The sequence below is a fragment of the Homarus americanus genome, unplaced genomic scaffold (assembly GCF_018991925.1).
Source record: "Homarus americanus isolate GMGI-L3 unplaced genomic scaffold, GMGI_Hamer_2.0 scaffold7573, whole genome shotgun sequence".
NCBI classification, from domain to species: domain Eukaryota; kingdom Metazoa; phylum Arthropoda; class Malacostraca; order Decapoda; family Nephropidae; genus Homarus; species Homarus americanus.
The window spans coordinates 1-21,359 of NW_024712672.1; the positions used below are offsets into that span (position 1 = coordinate 1).

A 21,359-nucleotide genomic window follows, 5' to 3' on the forward strand; every position below is an offset into this window, starting at 1 on the left:
CAAACACTTGAACTAGGGAAGAAGGAGGAGTGGAGGAGGTTGGAGTGGAATTAAGACGAGAGGAAGGGACAAAAGTGATAAGATGAGAGAGAAGAGGGGAAATATACACTAAAGGCCAAGACGACGAAAGAGAATTAGAAGGGAGAAGAATGATGATGTAGGAATTATCAGGAGAAGAGAAGAGAAAGAAAATGAGAATGATAGAGGATTAGGAAAGGGAATAATTAAAGCTGGGAGCAAAATAAAAATAGGATGATGGAAGAGGAGAAGTAACGAGAAAAGGAAGGAGAAGAGAGAGAGAGAGAGAGAGAGAGAGAGAGAGAGAGAGATGAAGGAAGGAAGTGGAGAGAAAAGAAGGAAAAAGACAAGATGAATTGAGGCAAGGGAAGAAAAGTGGATAGGATTGCCACCAAGTACCAGGTAACATAATACAGGTATCAGGTCGCATAATACGGGGAACCAGGCCGCATGTAGGTACCAGGTCGCACAAGTAGCATAATACAGGTAACAGGTGGAATGATACAAGTACTAGGTCGCATAATACAGGAACCAGGTCGCACAAGTAGCATAATACAGGTAACAGGTGGAATGATACAAGTACTAGGTCGCATAATATAGGAACCAGGTCGCACAGGTCGCATAATACAGGTGCCAGGTCGCATAACACAGGTGCTCAGGCTGTAAAGAGCTCGTGTAACAAACTACAACTTCCATGACTGTCTTGGACCTAAGTTTAATTACAAGACGTAAATAAAGGAGGGAAAGAGAAGGGAAGGAAAAGGAGGGAATAAAAGAGGAAGGGAAAGGAGGGAGAGAAGGAAGGAGTGGGGGGGGAAGAAGAGAGGAGAGGAGAGGAGGGAGGGACGAAGAGATAAGAGGAAAGAAAAAAACCTGAAAGGTATGGAATTTAGAGAGAGAGAGAGAGAGAGAGAGAGACACTACCAAACTTGGGAGTATAACTGACAGAAGCACTGCAAAAATATACACAAACAAATACAAAATGAAAACAGGAAGACTTGCAAACACGAGTGAATGCAATATTTCCTCCCCCTTGTTCATCATATGTTCCGTATTCCACCTCTTGACCAAATAACATAACAATGACAAGAATCCAAAAAATGTTATGTTGCATTGTCGTCATGTGGTGGTTGTGTGTCCGTTATAATATAGGTTGTATAAATGTTGTATCATAGTGTCCGTTATAATATAGGTTGTATAAATGTTGTATCATAGTGTCCGTTATAATATAGGTTGTATAAATGTTGTATTATTACGTGTCATAAGTTTTTCTCAATCAGACTGACATATAATAATGTGTCTTGTCAACCAATTATGATCTTGAGCGAATGAAATAAACACAAATTGTATGTATGTATGTATGTACTTATGTATGTATGTATGTATGTACGTGTGTATGTATGTACGTACGTATGTATGTACGTACGTACGTATGTATGTATGTATTTACGGCAATAATATGTATGTATGTATGTATGTATGTTTTGTCGTCATAGTTCCCCTGGCAGACAACATACACATAAGTTATATTGACTGTACAATACCTGTCGTGTGGATAATATAAAGATGTTTTACCAGTATAGTATATCAGTAACTCCTGTTCTCGCCCCGTCTCTATGTTATCTTTAATAATTATATAAATACGTGTTTCATAATTGTTCCCAGCTCGCACACTTAACACTAATTAATATGGATAATTTAATGACAGCAGGAAATTGATTAATGGACAGCGCAAAATGAATTAAGTAGACTTTTTATATAATATTTTTATCTTCATAATTAAATTAACTGCCAAAAGGCGAGGAGAAAAAAATCCTGACTTTTTTTATGAGATCATTAGGTAACGAACATCGGTGTTGTGTTGTGTTGTGCTGTGTTGTGTTGTGTTGTGCTGTGTTGTGCTGTGTTGTGCTGTGCTGTGCTGTGCTGTGCTGTGCTGTGCTGTGCTGTGTTGTGTTGTGTGAGGACGATCATTATTTTCTTTTGAATACACTTAACGTTTATCCTCGTCTACTGGGTGATGGGTGTCACGGTAACAACACTCACTGACCACATGATGTCTTATTAGGTATTCCTCCTCCTTGAAGTCTTAAATATCACAGACTGTATTTTTTACTCCTAAGATTAAGGTTCCGGCCTCCATAACTACCAATCCCTCGTAAAAGCTGTCACCGCATTGCTACCATCACCACTGCCACCATCACCACTGCCACCATCATCACTGCCACCATCACCACTGCCACCATCACCACTGCCACCATCACCACTGCCACCATCACCACTGCCACCATCACCACTGCCACCATCATCACTGCCACCATCACCACTGCCACCATCACCACTGCCACCATCACCACTGCCACCATCATCACTGCCACCATCACCACTGCCACCATCGCCACTGCCACCATCACCACAGCCACCATCACCACAGCCACCATCACCACTGCCACAATATCATACTACCACCACCATTATAACACCTCGGTAACACAGTTACACCTTGAACATGATAATGGTGTATAATGTGACCTAATTAAACTTCTGTAAGTATCTAGAACTTTAATTAGTACTTGTCAAATTGAGAATGTGAACGTCTGTGTAGACGTAGGTTCAAGATGCTGTTAATTATAAGCATAGAGAGAGAGAGAGAGAGAGAGAGAGAGTGAGAGTACCAGCTCTGGTTCGTTAGGTCCAGGAGAGTCTTAGCCTCAGAGAATATGTAGGTCTTGGAAAAATGGGAACATTTCCCCGCGTCACTCTCGGGTATCTTGTTCTCCCTCCACTGCTTGGGATCTTTTCATTATTATTTTATTAATTTTGCAACCTAATTTACGTTTTTTATTGATACACCTATTGGGAAGAACAAGGAGGTATGAAGTACCGATTTTTAAACAGAAGCGGTAAACACCGTGTATTCATATGTCAATATCTTCCTCGGATTAGGGAAGTGAGCCCAGTGTGATAAGTTGCTGCACTATATAGCTCGATACCCTGAAATCATAGTGTGTGTGGCAGCCAGGCCAGTCAGGAACTTGTAGGTACAGTCCCCCAGGGACCCAGGAGTCTGACCTTGTTAGGGCAAGACGATATTGATGACCAAAGTCCTCGTACTTCAAATTCTTTTGGATATTCTTGGTGCTTCTTCCACCTCCTATTTTGTACGAAAGATACTCATATTTCAGGTTGGGTAATTGTGTGTAAACCTACATCTGCATATTGTCGTCTTTTTGGGGTAGAAATGTAATTCTTCCCGACTGCTCGTTAAATCCGATGGTCTGGCAGTCTGGTGTTGTCTGTATGTAGTGTCACAATGAGTGGTCAAGTGGTTTTTTGGTGACGTCACAGACATCATTGGATCATGCATACCACCTTCTAGAGGACCAGTAGTTAAGGGTGCAGAGGCGTGTTGGCCTGCTTTAAACACAAATGTATCCCATGTGGAGACGGGAGGTGCAGCGAAGGACCATCCCACCAAAAAGAGTCAGTGAGTTGAGATGATTGCTTAACACAGAGTAAGATATGCCTCTGTATAGTTCCCAGTTTGAGGGACACTCACCATCAGGCTCCCTCTATATCCAGTATTCTCGCACTAACGTGGCTGAGTCTTCCTTTTTAATGATGGGTGCGTCCCAGTGGCTTTATTTGTGGCCCTTTGGGATGTCGGTCTGGCCTTCTGAATACCTTGGGCCGCGGAGTCCTGCAGGAGATCTAAAGCGTTCTGGAAGGATCAAGTTTGACCAACACTCAGCCTTTGGTGATGTTACTAATATACAAACTTGCAATGAGGGCCACTGCCTGAAATCCTTGAAGAATCCCGAAAACAAATTGATTTTGTGTTACCAGCTGAGTTGGTTCTGTTTGTGTCGTCTTCTTTTTTCAGAGCACAAAGAGAGGTGTGATCTGGTAAAGGATCAGACCATGAGAGCAGTTACTGGTAAACCTAATAATATTGGATAGGAACAACACAAGACCACATTCAGTCATCTACAATATATTATCTTTCTGACTTTAATGGGAAAGACATGATGGCTTTGTAACCTGAATATAAAAAGATTCGTGTCAAAGATGTCCTCATATGATTACTGGTGTAGCCTCTTCTTAGTTTCTTCTTAATAATAATCATCATTATCGCTCCTACATTGTTACTCTCTTGAATATTTTTGCGAACTGACTTCCCTATTTTTTCTGAAGCCATTCCTAGGTGATCGGGGGAGCATGAGATCCTGGTGGTAAATTTTGTTCACTTTCCCCAGGGGTTTGTCCTATGATTTGGAAGCTCTGTGGGGTGGAGTTTTCTCTGACCTGGGGAGGCTATTGATTAGTTCCCCTTACCGGGAGCCTCCATGAGCCAGGACATTCTTTATGCTTGCGTGGGGCGCCATTTTTAGGAAGGCAGCACATTTCTCCACGAGTTTGTCAGGTGATATATTTCATAATACTGCAATGGTTCTTTTAGTTGGATAAATCTTGGCTATGTGGGAAGGCTGTCACTATTTTGCCTCCATAAAGGATTGGAGTACACAGCGATGAAGGTGTGGGAGAATAATTGAGGCACTTGTCGAGCGTGTTGACCATCACCGTGCTGCAACGATCGAGAGAACGTGTAAGGAATGTGGCTCACGTCAGCTGCACAGCACAGCGCTGTCCTATAACCTACACATCCGGGGCCAAGGAGGGGGGGAGGGAGGACACCGGCCGGTTTGTGGGAGTCGCTTCGCTCATCATCCTGGGATAAGAAACATTCTTTACTTGCTTGGTGGCAGGTGGTGGGCGGGTCTAGGAGGGACACACACACACACACACACACACACACACACACACACACACAGCAGGGAACAAAACCTATATAAAAATTGAAAACATGATGCAGGAAAAGTTCAGTAGAGATACAGTGTATAAGAAACTCTCCCTGGTGTATATACTGTATGCGCTGGACATTCATGCATCGTCCAACAAACATTGCTGTTTACCTTCATCTTTCCTCTTGGATTTTCTGCCTGACTCACCACCATCATCATCAAAGCACGAAAATAATAAAGAAGAGAGGGGGAGAAAAATTAGTTGTAGTGAGGATATCAAAGTCACCAAACTGGATTTTTATTGGAGGAATTGCTCGAGGTAATATGCACCTAGCTTATGGTACTGTGTTTATTTCTTTATTAAAATGCTGAAAAGAGATCCACTAATGGTCAAGGTTCAGTGTCTACATACTAATGACCATGGCAGGATAAGTTATTCATTTTAGTATATTATATTAACAAGACGGTACGGTCCCATCAACTCCCAGGTACCGCCAGTGATGGTTCAGTAACAAGACGATACGGTACCATCAACTCCCAGGTACCGCCAGTGAGGGTTCAGTAACAAGACGGTACGGTACCATCAACTCCCAGGTACCGACAGTGAGGGTTCAGTAACAAGACGGTACGGTACCATCAACTCCCAGGTACCGCCAGTGATGGTTCAGTAACAAGACGGTACGGTACCATCAACTCCGGTACCCGCCAGTGATAGTTCAATAACATGTTAAACTTACTCTGCATCCATCAGTCTCGTCTTGGTCATAGCTTTCCTCTTAGGCCGCTGAGGCGATGGTGACCTCCACGTGAGGGAGCTTATGTGATATGGTGTTGGCATGCACGTTACCCTGGTGGTGAACGGTCACCCCTGGTGGTGAACGGTTACCCCTGGTGGTGAACGGTCACCCCTGGTGGTGAACGGTTACCCCTGGTGGTGAACGGTCACCCCTGGTGGTGAACGGCGACTCCTGGTGGTGAAACAGTGAACCTGTCAACACTTATGTGATGATGTTGACCTCGGTACCTGTGTGAACAGTTCTATAAATAGCGTTGTGATTGGTATGGTCTCTCTCTCTCTCTCTCTCTCACGTATTTTTACCTGTTTCACATCATTATTATTCTCACAATCGGTGCTCTTACACACACTTCATAACAATAAATTTTATCAAATATTTCCAATTAGTTCATATTCATATTATTTTAATCTGTAAGGCCTAATATTCCAATATTATATGCACTTGCAATTTTTTGGTCTTGCTCCAACACTAAATCATATTGGTGTTGTTCTCCCTCCCTCCCTCCCTCCCCCCATCACACAGTTCTGGTAATGCCGCTTCGTTCACACTCACATTTTATAACTCCCAAACAATTCAACGATAAAAAATCTTTACCCTGAAATCATTTGCTTAAAAAAACAAATCATGCAACATCTTTCACGTATTATCGATTAATTATATTATTTTATACATAATATGAGTAAATTATATACATATACTTAGGAAATTATACAGTATTAATGAGTAAATGATAAAGACCTTAGCTTAATGATGCTTAAAAATGAGAGAAAAGAACAGACGACTTGAGGAGAGTGAGGAGTGTTATTGGCTCATTAGTTAAGGTATTTATTAGTGGTAAACAGTACAAGTATTGAGGTCTTGCCTTGAGTGTTAATCAAACTCTTACGAAATAATTATTAATTTGTCCTATTTTTACTGTGAGTGTTCCCAGCCAGCCAGAGATTGAAGTGAGGAGAGAGAGAGAGAGAGAGAGAGAGAGTAAATACCAAATTATGACACATTCTGTTGCTCATATTTGTCTTATTCGTGGCTTCACTCTTACCTCCTTCTTTCTATCTCTTATCTTTCTCTCAGCCTTTACCACACCATATATTTATCATGCTTTATCACCTGACTACCATCCATGGATTTTTTCTCCCCAGTTAATGTATAAAATTGTATTTTCTTTCACCCCATACAATTTTAAGTTTAAGTTTTCTATACATTCTTCCCAAAAATTTTAAGTTTATTCCAAAAAATCATTCTCTCTTTTTATTGTTATTATTATTATTATTATTATTATTATTATTATTATTATTATTATTATTATCGTGAACAACAGAGTAAGTTCCCCCACCTCGCCCACCTGCCTCGTATCTCCCACACACTACTGGGGGAACCTCTCTACCTGTACCTACCTGTACCTGCCTGTACCTGCCTGCCTGCCTGCCCACTGACCCAACAATTTCAGTATTTTCATTTAGTTGATCTACAAAAACTCCTCTCGCTTAAATTAAACTGAAGTAAAAAAGATTGGAAAATATATTAAATTTTATTGGTTAACTATTTCAGTTATGAATCACAAACTGTAACTATATTAATTCCTTTAGTTTGACAATAACAGTAAACTCAGCATCGTGAGTTAATGAGTTAGAGAAGGTGTAGTAGCTATTAGTGTGATTGTTTGTTGTGTTAATATCAAACACAAAGTGGAAGAACAATATTTTCACTCAACTTTACTTTAATTAAGATCTTACACAACTTATTTACACTTTACTTCGCCAACCGTTAACGCGTATAAATATGTATTAGATTAATTGAACGTATTGGTGCCAACACGTACAGCATATGCTAATGTATACAGTATGTAGATCCTTATTGAAATATTTGAGGCTAAGCCGTATGATGCATTACAGGGTATGTATATGTATCGTATCTATACAGCATTTGACACACTTCTAGAGAAATTAGTTGAATGTGGATTTATAACAGGTGTATGGCAAGGTTATTAAGACAAGGTAATTAATATATACTATTATTTACCTGTAATTAATGTGTACTATGTGGTTTATCTCGGTGCTGTCCTGATGGTCGGGTTATTTAGTCGTGCCTCAAGTAAGCCTGACAAGCTCACAACCATAATGGATTTAAAACTCCACCTCTAAGTTTATTTCCTTCAATAGTGAACGAATTGAACTGAAGTCTTAAAGCTCTCGCCGACGTGTCTGGAACTTCCCCAAAAGTTTCTCGAGAAGTTGATCTATGAAACAGGGTGGTCGATATTAGTGGATTGATTTTATTTTATTTTCTCACCTTATTATTTTGAAAACAATTCATATTTAGTGATATTTCCCCGTAACTTATTTATTTGTTTATTTTTGCTCCCCGAGTCTCCGTCACCTACACCAGGCGTCAGCACAGTTCATCGTACTTACAGAGAGCGGCCATGGTTTTTGTGTGTGGTTAGTTACAAGTTCCCCTGTGTGTGTGTGTGTGTGTGTGTGTGTGTGTGTGTGTGTGTGTGTGTGGACCTCAATTCCCGAAAGTAAAATGGTGAAGGAATTCAGCTAAGATAACTTTCTTAACCAAATGTCAATCATTTGTCGTCGGGTGTTGAGCCAAGCAAGAAACAACTTGGAAAATATGAAACGATTCTTTCAGATATTGTGGCTCAAAGTTAAAGAGTTTGTTAACTCTATCATCCAAGAAATATGAAGTGTGTATTTATATACCAGGTGTTACACTGTATCTCAACACTGTATTCCTGGACCTTTTATAGCAATTCAATAAAAGAAAAACGTAAAAATATTAGGAAGTTTAGGTCATGTCAATACCATAGTTCTTCCCCTGCGCTGCCACCTCGTCCCACCAATATTATGAAGTGTATGTGAATGTGTTCAGGGTGACGCTGGGTGTACTATATGAGAAGGTTAAGTGATACACATATACGGTCGATATATATATATATATATATATATATATATATATAAAGATAAGTTTATTATTTAGTTTTATTGTTCGTATAATAATTTGATCAATAGTTATATAAATATTGATTGTAATTTACATTTACCTGAATATATAGTATAATCTTTCTGTTTCTTCTTAAAATATCTCTAAATCATAAGAGAATAAACTGGAAGGAGGAATATTTACCTGAGATTATTTTCCTTCCTGTCGTCTGGTTCTTTCCTCCTACGTAAGCTCGAGGGATATCAGACTAGAGGGAAATATGTGGAACCTGACAATATACTTCGTAAAAGAGGATTATATGTGGAGTTTTGTCGACGTTTGTGTGTGTGTGTGTGTGTGTGTGTGTGTGTGACAGTAACCACTACTACCATTATCATCCTCCACCACCACATCTATCACTATAAACATCCCCACTACCACCACTACCATTACAACATCACCACCTCCACCACCAACAACAACTACCACCACCACCACCACCAGCAACCACCACCACCACGACCAGCACAAACAACAACTACCACCACCACCACTACCACCACCACCAACAACAACCACCACCACCAACAACAGCAACCAGCACCACCACTACCAGCACAAAGAACAACTACCACCGCCAACAATAACCACCACCACTACCACCACCACCAACAACAACCACCACCCCCACCACCACTACCACCACCATCACCGCCAACAACAACCACCACCACCACTACCACCACCACCACCAACAACAACAACCACCACCAACACTACCACCACCACCAGCAACAACTACAACCACCCCTACCACCACCAACCACCATTCACTTTAATGTTACAGCCTCAGAAAACTGAATACACTCAACCAGTTCTCTCCAAATTATATACCTTTTCCTTCCTGAACCTTCGACCAATATCATTTATCCTCAGTATATTTCTCGAAGCTATTCCATGTTTATTTTTTTCCCCTCCCTTCATCCTTTCCCTTTTTCCAAACTGTCATGAACATCTTTACTTTCTCATTTTATGGGTTGATAGTCTCCTGGAGGAGTTCCTTGGAATAGAAAAAGTTGGAGACTCACTATTTTTCTGGGTGTGTTTTTTTGTGTATGTGTTTCTTTGTTTTTTTTTTACGTTTTTTTTTTTTTACGTTTGAAGAATATCGACTAAAGAACACTGGGAAGAAGGAAAGGTTTACAGTGGATCAGATTAAAGTGGATGGGGATTAAAATAAAGGGTTTGGCTCTAGATCATTTACTTATCTCTATAGTCCCGAGATAGACAGACAGACAGACAGAGATAGAGAGAGATAGAAAGAGGGATGTACAGAGAGAGAGAGAGAGAGAGAGAGAGAGAGAGAGAGAGAGAGAGACTATTAATCACTAAGGAATATCCCCAGACCATAACATTGTAGGTGGATCGGTCCTTCAGGCTTCAAATAAAAGGGTAAAACGTTCTTAAATCAGACTCTTGGTAACTACTATAAACTCCTTCTTTTGTGAACGTCACCAGAGTGTCAGCTGGGACAAGGAACAGCAGCAGGAAGAGTTGGGTCTTTTTCTTAATTTCTTTTTCTTATCATAGTCTTGTCTTTTTTCTAACTGGAACAGGACTTAAGAGAAACGTATAATATTTATCCCTTGTTTTTTCGAAGTTCTTAAGTGTTGAATTGTTAGATGTTTTCCAGCTCATGTTAACTTTAATCTGCCGTCTACTGCGGCCTAACTTGATCAGAAGGAGAGTTGTCTATAAAGTTAGAAGCCAGTCAACAATGCGATTAAATAAGATCAGGACTCGCCAAAATTTAGTCTTAGTTGCGGTTTTGTTATATTATATTACGTTACGTTATGTTATTTTTATGTTTTTTATGTTAGGTTAGGATAAATTAAATTAAATTAGGTTAGGTTGGCTTGGGTAGGGATGGGGCAGGTGACGTCAGGATAGGCTAGAAGTGGGTTTCATTTATTAATCACCCAACACTGCTGAGGTAAGATTATCGTTGTCCCTTGATAAAAACACTAATTATAATAACACGGTAATGACTCTTGAGCAAACTTACTAAATCGTAATATTCACTGACAAGATTTATAAACATTTAAGAAATTTAGTTTGTCCAGCGAACCTTTATGCATTAACTAAGTCGTTACCTTTATGAAACGAGATGCTAAGAATACTTCCAAGGTCATAAAGTTTGACGTAAGATCTCCAGAGCTCTTACCTGGTCGTAGTCTTTGACCCGAGATTTTAAGATATTAATAGATGAAGATTTTTGGCCTCCCACAATTCTCTAGAGCCGTGGTTGGTATGGGGAGGGGAGGGGACGTGAGGGTAGTAAGGGGAGGGGTGGCGTGAGGTTGGTACGGGAAGGGGAAGGTGGGCCGTGAGGTTGGTATGGGGAAAGGGTATGGGTGGCGTCAGATTGGTACGAGGAGGGGGAGGGGGGTACGGGGGGAGGGGGGGCGTGAGGTAGGTACAGGGGAGGGGGGCGTGATACGGGGAGGGGGGCGATGATGAAAATGTATATACCCAGGGTGTCCCATAAGTTTCCATACAACGTATCACCAACGCCATTACAAGCATAACTCCAGCTGTGCTTGAACGTGTTCTTCAGCAGTGGAGGACACGCATTGAAGAGTGTTTTCAACAGAATGGTAGTCATGTAGAGCATATTATAAAAATAAAAATGGATTTTCATATAAAATTTATTTTTCCTATGTATGGAAATTTATGGGACACCCTGTATATACTGACGTTATAGTTATCTCGGTCAGACTGTAACATTTACTCACCAAAACCCAAGACCCCTTGACAAGACCTCCACCATCACCTGCCCATTTAAGACTCATCCTGCCTGGAAGACGGCCCTCAAAGTCTAAAACGCGCAGTAGATCTTCTAGTTAGTGTCTTGCTCGGCCTTCTGGAGCCAGGGAGGAGAATGCTAGCTAATTAACAGACCTCCTGGGACTTACACCAGCAAACTAATGGACACTTCCGGAGAGAGAGAGAGAGAGAGAGAGAGAGAGAGAGAGAGAGAGAGATCACGTCAAGGATGGTGTGAATAACATTGTGTTTAAAGTATTCACATATCACTTAACATGTTTATTGTTGATGTTTATATAAAAAATTTGCCAAGAATCAAGAAGTTATTTTCACTGTTCAGGAAGTTGAGTTTAACTATTTCAATCTTAAGCATTTGATAGTAAACTGTTAAACACATTCGTCAATTCGCTTAGAGAGAAAAGAAGAGGAAGAAAGAAGTGAGAGAGTTAGTCTTTCTCCTAACAAGGTTCGCTTCTGTCTCGTGAAGGTGTTAAGTTACCTGCTGGGGGGGAGGGAGAGACCCGACCTGCGTCTGTTGGTTGGTTCATCCTGTATGTCTGTTTTCAACGAGGGTAACTTAAGACAATGGCTACCAGAATATTATATTAACCTCGACACAAAACTTCAAGATTCATTCATTTTGTTTTAATTTACAGGATGGAAAAGTGATTTGTCAGAGTAAAACTTGTGTTGACATAAAAGGGAATATATTTACCTTGTCGCCGAATGGGAGAGAAGACCGTGTGCAAGTTTCATTCGCGCGTACGTAAATCTCTCTCTCTCTCTCTCTCTCACCAACGCCTAGCCCCGCGTCTCAACCCTCTCACAACCTGCCAGGCCTGACTTTGTACACCTGGCCGAGTCAGTCACCATTACTCAGGTGTTGTGTGTCGCCTCTGCTGCTGGACTGTTTCACTAACACTCTCAACTGCCTCACAACTTGCTGCCGCGTCTTGAAACTTGTGAAATGCTGGTCCCCCCCCCCACCCGCTCTCTTTCTCTCTCTCTCTCTCTCTGCCCTTTTTAATTTTCTTCTTGTTTCTCTTAATTATCACATCATCTTTTTTATTCAGTTTCTTCTAATTCTCTCTTTCCATTAATTGTGGAGAGAGAGAGAGAGTGTGTGTGTGTGATGACCACTAATAATAACTCGTTATCGCCAACTCTCCACTGTCAGGTGGCCAATCTACCTCCTCTCAATTACCACTCTTCATGTTCAGTCTGGTAAAAAACACTTTCCCAGCCAATCACAATCTATTATGCTGCTGTGTGTGTGTGTGTGTGTGTGTGTGTGTGTGTTTGTGTGTGTGTGAACAAAACAATATTAAGTACACCAGGCCAACAGTCTGCTTCACCATCCATTTAGAGCTTAGCGGATAGAGTTGGTGTGATCAGCAGAATGTGTTACTGAGGGCAGCACCAGGCGGGACACAGTGTTTGGCAGACAACATTGCCTGGTGGTCATTATGATCATCACAGATAATCCAGGAAATCCCTTTACAAGTCGAGAGCATTATGTTTCATCGGATTTATTTCTCACACGGGATTATGTAAAATGTGTAAAAATGCCAGAATAATATCTATCTATCTATCTATCTATCTATCTATCTATCTATCTATATATATATATATATATATATATATATATATATATATATATATATATATATATATATATATATATATATATATATATATATACACACACATTGTGGAACCCGGTATGGTTAATCAAGAAAGACGAGGAAACAGTAAATATTAGATGTGAGAGATTATTTGAGTCGTGAGGTTTTATTACTTGCGTGTTGACACTGGCTGTGAACTGTTGGGAGTCAGAGTTATGGATTCAGGAAATGGTTCCATTTATGACTTGTCGAATGATAAAAAAGGAGCTGAAGAACCTGTAAAAAAATTTCCTGTAACTTTACATATAGTTCTCTTAAGCTGTGTATTGCCTCTGTGTGTTATGGTAGCTCTCCTCACAGCAGTCAACAAAAGGGTGAATAAAATGGGCTGGAAAAGAGCTTGTCATAAATGATTTCTGATAAGAGACTGGTATAAATCATGTTATAAATGTCAAAACTGTCATAATGAAATCACAAACGTTACAAAAATTAAATACAAGTGAAAACCATGAAAATACCATTGACTAAAGCTGTTTCAAGTTAAGTTCTTATGCAGCATTGTGTTTAGGTCAGATATGGAAAACTAAAACTAAAATAAAGCTTCAATTTATATGTTGGCAGGAAACAATATTATCTATTATACTCGACACAGCTTACTTTAACAGTTCTTACCTCTACGTGGTGAATATGTCTGCATACATCAATAGCATATAATGACAAATATATTGTATAAGATAACTTTGACAAACAACCTGATTAATATTATACAATGATAGTAAAACCTTTTGGGTTTTTGACACATTAACACCTTTATAATATATGTCCAAACCTGAACACTTATTAGAGTCATTGTGTATACCTGTGATTATTAATTATATTCATTAGCCAGGTATGTGTACAGTAAGGTTGTAATCAGCCAACTTATTGCAGCAAAGTTCTACACAGATGATCAATATAGGATCACAACATGTTATATACTGTAGTTAAATATAGCGCCAAGCGGCAATTACACCCCATAATTAACACGCATTATAAAGGAGAATTTCAACATGAATATTCATCATATTACAAAGGATTAATGAATATGTAAAATAAAATACACAGCTCTGATGAATTAATAGTTTAGTGGTATTGTTTCAGTGTAGAACGTTACAACACTCATTTAAGAACAATGTTCATTCACTTCAGGTCATTGAAGAACATTATGTAACTCAAGTGATGAACAATATTTAACTTAATTGTAGAACAATGTACAATTGTGTAGAACGACGTATAACTCAGTGTAAAAGAGAATAACAACCGAGAACGTGTTGGCAGATCACAGTTAGGCCTGGAAGTGACCTTTATGGTGAAATTTAAAATGAAATTATATTGTATACAGTTCCAATACAACCTAACCTAACCCAACCTAACCTAACCTAATCTAATCTATGTTAAGGTTTAGGATTACGTTCAATCTTACGTTTTCTAGGTAATTTAAATTAGGTTAGGTTAGATCCAGCTGGCAAGAGATTATAGTGAGTGTTTACTTAACTGATTGATCTGCCCAGCGAGCGTTGTTTGTGATTGTTAACATTAGTGAAAGGAACATTACCAGTGTCTGGGATGGTAAACACACCCAGCTGTTTGTCTCACGTAAACAGACACAACGTGTACCTGGGCTAAGGAGGGTAAACCACACAGACGATATCGTGATGTAAACAAACTCTCTACTCCTGCTGGTGAACATAACTCTTGTGTTACCTGGCCTGAGCACGACTGATGAGTACCATTATGAATACCGCTATAAGACTTGGGTGGTGAGAGTAGTTTTATCTTAAACCAAAAGGATTTAACCCATGATATGATGAGGTTCGTATATTCTTGTAAGAGTCACGATTCTTACTTTTTCTGGGTCGACTCATCTGCTTCGTCCCCTCGACCTCTGTCTCATTAGTTCCCAATATTAAATCTCTTCTCTGGCGACCACCACAACATTCCTGGAGTAGAATTCTTTGTACAGCACACAACAGTTTTTTCACTTGATGCACAAGAACAAGAAGAAAAGTTAATTAACCACAAGGTGTTAATGGTGTTAGTGTTGTTTTCGTGGTGCTTGTTTACATTGTGATGGTGAGGTCATAGGTCACAGTGCTGCAATAGTGATATAAACAACCGTCTAACAGTTTATTGGATTATTAAATATATTTGACCTATAATAGAGTATTATGGGTCATACTTCACGTCTCAACTTGATCAGTTTCCTCCCACAGTGTCTGACTTAAGCCAATTATTTCCTGATGATCCCTTAATAACGAGGCTGATGACCTGTTAAAGGATAAGAAACATTTATGTAGACATTATGTAGACACGTTATGTGTATGTATGTAGCCGGAGCGCTGCTGCAGGCTTATGTCCCCGCTGATAGAGATTACAACACCGTACGTGTTTATGTACAAGTTTATTAAACTGAATTATTGTTTTGTATACTAGTGCAGACGGGAGGGGGGGAGCACGTGGGGTAAGTGGCTCTTCTTTTTTTCAGTTATCTTCTTGAGTCACACAGGTGGGAGGGGGAGGGGGACTGTGTGTGTTAGTAGAGGGTTAGTAAATATCCCTTGACGAAAAAATTCCCGATCTAGTCTTCCTCTTCTAACTCTTACGACAAGCAAGACAGCGAAGAAAATATCATAACAAAAGAACAGAGGAACGCGCATGCGTTGCCCACCTGCATTACGTTTACTATTTGTTAGGTGACGGTAAAGTAGTTGCTTTGGCAGTCTACTGTCGTCCATGCGGGTAACATGGCCAGTCCAGCGTAGTTGTTCATGAATAATGGTAGTCTCGATGCTCCTACAGTTGGTGTCAGCGAGAACACTGGCTTTTGTTCTCTTGTCTCCCCGGCGAACTCGGACGATGGAACGTAGAATACGTTGGTGAAAGTTTTTAGGTGCCTTGAGGTGCCTCTTGCATGTGACCCATGTCTCACTGTCATATAGCAGGGTGGGGAGGACCGCTGCTCGATGTACGTGCAACTTTGTATATAATTTCAGCTCCACACATACACACACTTAATATCTTAATTCATTTCGTCTACATTTAGTTCCCCTGATCGGTTCGGAAGGTTTGGAGTCAGTAGTGTAAAGCTGTCCTCTTCTGTGCCTCAGCCAGTGATATTAGTACTAAGGATAAGCTGTTTAGCCTCATGCTCTTGTGTCTGTTTCAGAGACTCGAGAGTGGCATGTCATGTGCCGTGGGAATAGTTAAAGGGATCAGGGTTTTATTCTCACCTCCACGTTCACATCTCAGATAACCCCCAAGTTTGTTATGACTCTTCCTGGACAGTGTATTTTTATCTTCAAATAGGATATATTATCGTGTATCTCTTATTAGAACGAGGGAACAAATAATTTATTGAATAATGGCAGGTTGAGGGAGAGGGCGATGTACTCTACAGAACTAAATAAATAATTTATTGAATAATGGCCTGCCGACGATGTCCTCCTCCAAGCCCCTGACTACCTCAGCATGCAGGAAGCCCTTGATCTGGTCTCCAGAGAGTGATTCACTTGGTTTCCTTCTTTCAACTGCGAAAACAAAAGCCATGTGGCACGGTCGTGTTGTACCTCCACCCCTTCTCTTATCAAGAACGCCCTTGGACTGGGTTAATGAGACAAAATACCTGGGTGTGTTAATGAGACAAAATACCTGGGTGTGTATGTAACTCGCACACGTTGTCAGATCCCTGAAGTCCGCTATCTTCGAGACATATGCTTTCGGCGTCTCGCTCCCTTCTCTACCATGTGTGGGGGTTCCCTTGGTGCCACCATCCCTGTACTTCTCACCATGTACAAGTCCTTTGTTCGTACCTGTGTCGACTACGCCGCCCCTGCCCTCGTCAACATTAGTTGCACTGCTGTCAACCGTTTCGAAGTTATCCAGAGGAAAGCTGCTCGTATCATCCTTGGGGCTCCTCAGTGGATACGCTCTACTTCTCTATATACCGAACTTGGTCTTTCCCCATTACAGGATCGTGTCCAGGAGTTTTACCTAAAAACTGCCGTTTCCATTCTACGGGATCCTCGGGGCAACTATGTCCAAGCCAACTTGACTCCTGCTGTCCGAGACCGACCTCCATCTAGAAGACAATGGCGAGGGTCACTCATCCGAGCCCTTCAGGAACACGACCTCCTGCCTGATATTGTTGTCACCCCTGCTGTTGGTTCGTCTCCTTCTCCCTGGCTGGATTTTCAACCTGAAGTGATTGCCCTCGGTGGACCACTCCCGAAATCCCAGGTGAACCCTGTTATTCTCTGCAAATACCACCTCTCCAGGATCGCCCACTGGTCCCCAGGTAGGGTCGTCCTCTACACTGATGGTTCTGTTGACCCCGCTACAGGTATGTCCGAGGCTGGTGTCTACATCTCCCGTCCTGATGCCCCTGAGCCTATCAAACTGTCTCTCAGAGTTTCTGACGGGGCATCCTCCACTCAGGCTGAACTAATAGCCCTCCTTGCTGCCCTTCTCGCTGAGGAAGAAGCAGATGGTTTCTGCCCCTTGCTTGTCTGCTGCGATTCCAGGTCTGCTCTCGACGGGATCGCATTTGGATCAGGTGAAAATAAGGACCTCATCCTCCGAATACGAGGGTTAACATCCACAATTGAGGATGCAGGCCGTCCTGTGACATTCCTATGGATACCCAGTCATGTCGGTATCTTGGGGAATGAGGCAGCAGATGGCCTTGCCAAGACTGGCTGCAACAAGGCCACACCTGACTACGTTGTTCCTCGAACACTCTTACAGATTAGGACCCAAATTCGCCGCAAACAGAGAGAAGCTCGGGAAGCAGCCATCCCCCTGGACTCCCCGCCCACCTGGTACGATGTCCTCCGTAAACTTCCTGACCTCTCGTACGTCTACGGGAAAGGGTCGCGTAAAGGGGACGTGATTGCTGCCCGTATCATCATTGGGTGTGACTTTGCTTGGGAGATTGGTATCCCCGCATCCCCTGAGCAACGCTCTTATGCATTATGCAGAAGACCCGACAGCAGCACCCTTATCCACTACCTCCTAAGATGTCCCCACACACAACGCTTCCGTGACGCCTGCTGGACCACCACTCCACGATCCCCTGACGGAGACACGATGATCCTCCCCATACTGGCCAGATATTTTGTAAATAATTTTGATTATGTGTTCAAGGAATATCCTTCCTTCCTTAGGCTTTAGTAAGCCCCTTTATAATATTTATACTGTATATACTTGTGACACTTGCCAGATGCTTCTGGTGTCATTGTACAGGGGTACCTAGTGACAGCACTAGGATCCCGCTTCCTCTATCAAGGAATAAACAATTGAAATTGAATTGAACAAAAGAAGAAAAGAAAGTTAATTAGTGGCAGGAGGAATTAAAGTCTCCAGGACCGGAGTTAGTGTGTGTTGTCTCGACTCCTGGAGAAGATCTCTGTGTTTTGTTCATAATACAGGTGAGACACTTAATTAACAAGGTTATGGGGGCCTCCAGGTGTTGATCAGCACCTTCCCTGCCAGGTTCATCTCTGGCTCTTGTCTCGTCTTTCTCTGTCAGTCTCTCTCTCTCTCTCTCTCTCTCTCTCTCTCTCTCTCTCTCTCTCTCTCTCTCTCTCTCTCTCTCTCTCTCTCCTCTCCTCTCTCTCTCTCTCTCTCTCTCTCTCTCTAGTAGTTGCTCTGTCTCTTTATTTAATGTTATGTGTTTTCTTTCTCCCTCTTGCTCCTCTTTCTGGATAAATCTCGTCTCACCTACACACACAGGAGAGAGAGAGAGCCGCCACAAAACACCCATCGCGTACGAGTTTCCTGGTACGAATGCATAAAATATTTTCTGTTTTCTTTCGCTTTGCAGCACAAAATGTCTTTTCCGTGCCAATTTTTTCCTTGTTTTTTCTTCTTTTTCTCGACGGTACTCTCGGATTTTTCTTTTTTAAATTATCACGATTTTGTTTTTGTTTTGCACGACAAAATTGCGTTTGTAAGAAAAAAATTTTGTAATCGTTATAGTTAAGTCTTATGAATTATTCCTTGTTTATTTTTTCTTAAGTAAAGAATAATGTATCTTATTTTCTCATCATTGTGTAACTGATATTGTTTGTGTGTGTATGGGTGTGCATGTGTGCGTGCGTGTGTGCGTGCGTGTGTTTGTGCGTGTGTGAGTCTAGAGATCATTGAGGACCCTGTTATCAACGAGGTTCATCACGCCCCATCTTCACCAGTCTTCCTCCTCCTCTCTTCTCGTACTCTAATAAAACAAGTTTGGTCTGACCATCACTTCAGGCATACAGTAGGTTCCTAAGACTCGGGCGGACACTAAGGGCGGAAACGATCTTCCTGCTCGTTACCGCTGCTTACTCGCTCGTTTGCTGGTGCGGACGACACTTGGGGCGGTTGGACAGAGGTGAGAACGGCAGCGTCTATCTGGGTCACCGGCAGATTCAACCCAGCCGCCATACAGTCACTATCTAGCTACCCAGCTGTTCGTCAAATTCTGGCTGTGATCTCATCATAGGTCCTGGATCTCGTGGGCTGTGTCCCCAGACCTTCACCTATCTACTGTCAATTCTCTGGACATCTACCACTACCACGTACCACGACCGTCAGTTCATCTCATTCCGCCTGTGCCCCGGTGTTCTCCTGCCATTTCAAGACATCAGCCGCTGTTGCTCGAGTGTGGAGTTGAATGGACGCTTCCCTACCCTGAGTGTGGATCACCGTGTTCCAGAACCTTCCCCCAGGGCCACTGCCTTAGGAAATATCTGTTCATTGTTTGATTCTTTCAGTTGTTGACTCCCATTAATTGTTTGATTCTATTAATGGCTGACTCCCATTAATTGTTTGCTCCCTTTAATTGTTATTTGGTGTTTGTTGAGTGGTGTCAGAGGTTTGTGTTATATTTTTATAGTAAAGAGATGTCAATCTCAAACGGTTGTTTGTTATGCCTCAGAAAACCATGGTCCTTGACTTTCCTTTATTAAGAACCTGATTAGTCTGGTAAGGGATTTCTATCCCTAAGTCCCAGGCCTTTACAACCTTTATAACTATCCTCTCTCTAATGTGTGTGGCAAAATGAATTATCCAGAAAGTCATGTTTGATATACAGTATACAGTTTATGCGGTATATACAGTATACAGTTTATACAGTATATACAGTATACAGTTTATGCGGTATATACAGTATACAGTTTATACAGTATATACAGTATACAGTTTATACAAGCTTCAATTTTAGATCGAAGTATAAATTTTTACTCCAGAAGAACATCTTTATTTGGCTCCAGGAACACACACAACATCCCAGCAAACAGAGACGGTAATACTGTAGACCAGCGGTGAAGTTACTGTAGAGAGCGACTGTTGGTGAGAGAGAGAGTGTGTCATAACTTTACCTCATGGTGTACTCGTGTGGATCACCAGGAAACACAGGCATGTACTCGTGTGGATCACCAGGAAACACAGGCATGTACTCGTGTGGATCACCAGGAAACACAGGCATGTACTCGTGTGGATCACCAGGAAACACAGGCATGTACTCGTGTGGATCACCAGGAAACACAGGCATGTACTCGTGTGGATCACCAGGAAACACAGGCATGTACTCGTGTGGATCACCGGGAAACACAGACATGTACTCGTGTGGATCACCAGGAAACACAGACATGTACTCGTGTGGATCACCAGGAAACACAGGCATGTACTCGTGTGGATCACCAGGAAACACAGGCATGTACTCGTGTGGATCACCAGGAAACACAAGCATGTACTCGTGCATATAAATATTCACCACAGTTAATCCATCAACAACACAACACACTCGGTGGTTTGATAAAAATTAACTGAAGCGTTTTTGATGCCTGAGAATTGTGGTTGTTTGTGTGAATTGTGGTTATTTGTGTGTTGCTATGCGTGAATTTTTTAAGTGAATAATTGTCGAGGTGTTTTTTGTTGTTTTATGAAACCTGGTGATGACGATAACAAATATATAGTTTACTACAAAATGTGACAATGTTTTTTTTATTAACATTTATTAGCTAATGGCTTATTGTCTGACAGGTCTCGTCTCTCTTATGGCATTTGGCTGAATTAAAGTATTAAGTTTTCATTAATTTAAACTATTACACTGTGGTTATATTACGACATATTAAACGATCACAGTGTTATATTACGACATATTAAACGATCACATTGTCTATATAACGAAATATCACCAATATAAGAAAATATATAGTTTTTGTATATGTTTATCGCTACACATTATTTATGGTTTCTGAATAACGTAGCTGATTAATCAATGTTATTTATCACATATCACTTTAATAAGTATTTCAGCTTTCCTAACCTTATATAACATG

The 21,359-nt window shown here is 41.2% G+C and overlaps 1 protein-coding gene across 1 annotated transcript; it reads left to right on the forward strand.

The window, feature by feature from the left end:
- Window positions 1-20,399: 20,399 nt before the first annotated feature.
- Window positions 20,400-20,783, forward strand: LOC121864038 (cold shock protein 1-like). The gene has a single exon (XM_042362939.1). The coding sequence runs from the start codon at window positions 20,400-20,402 to the stop codon at window positions 20,781-20,783; it is 384 nt and encodes a 127-aa protein (XP_042218873.1).
- Window positions 20,784-21,359: the final 576 nt, after the last annotated feature.

Bases quoted from the DNA above. Each gene is read 5' to 3' on its own strand.
- LOC121864038 (XM_042362939.1), top strand. From the start codon at position 20,400: ATGGTGTACTCGTGTGGATCACCAGGAAACACAGGCATGTACTCGTGT.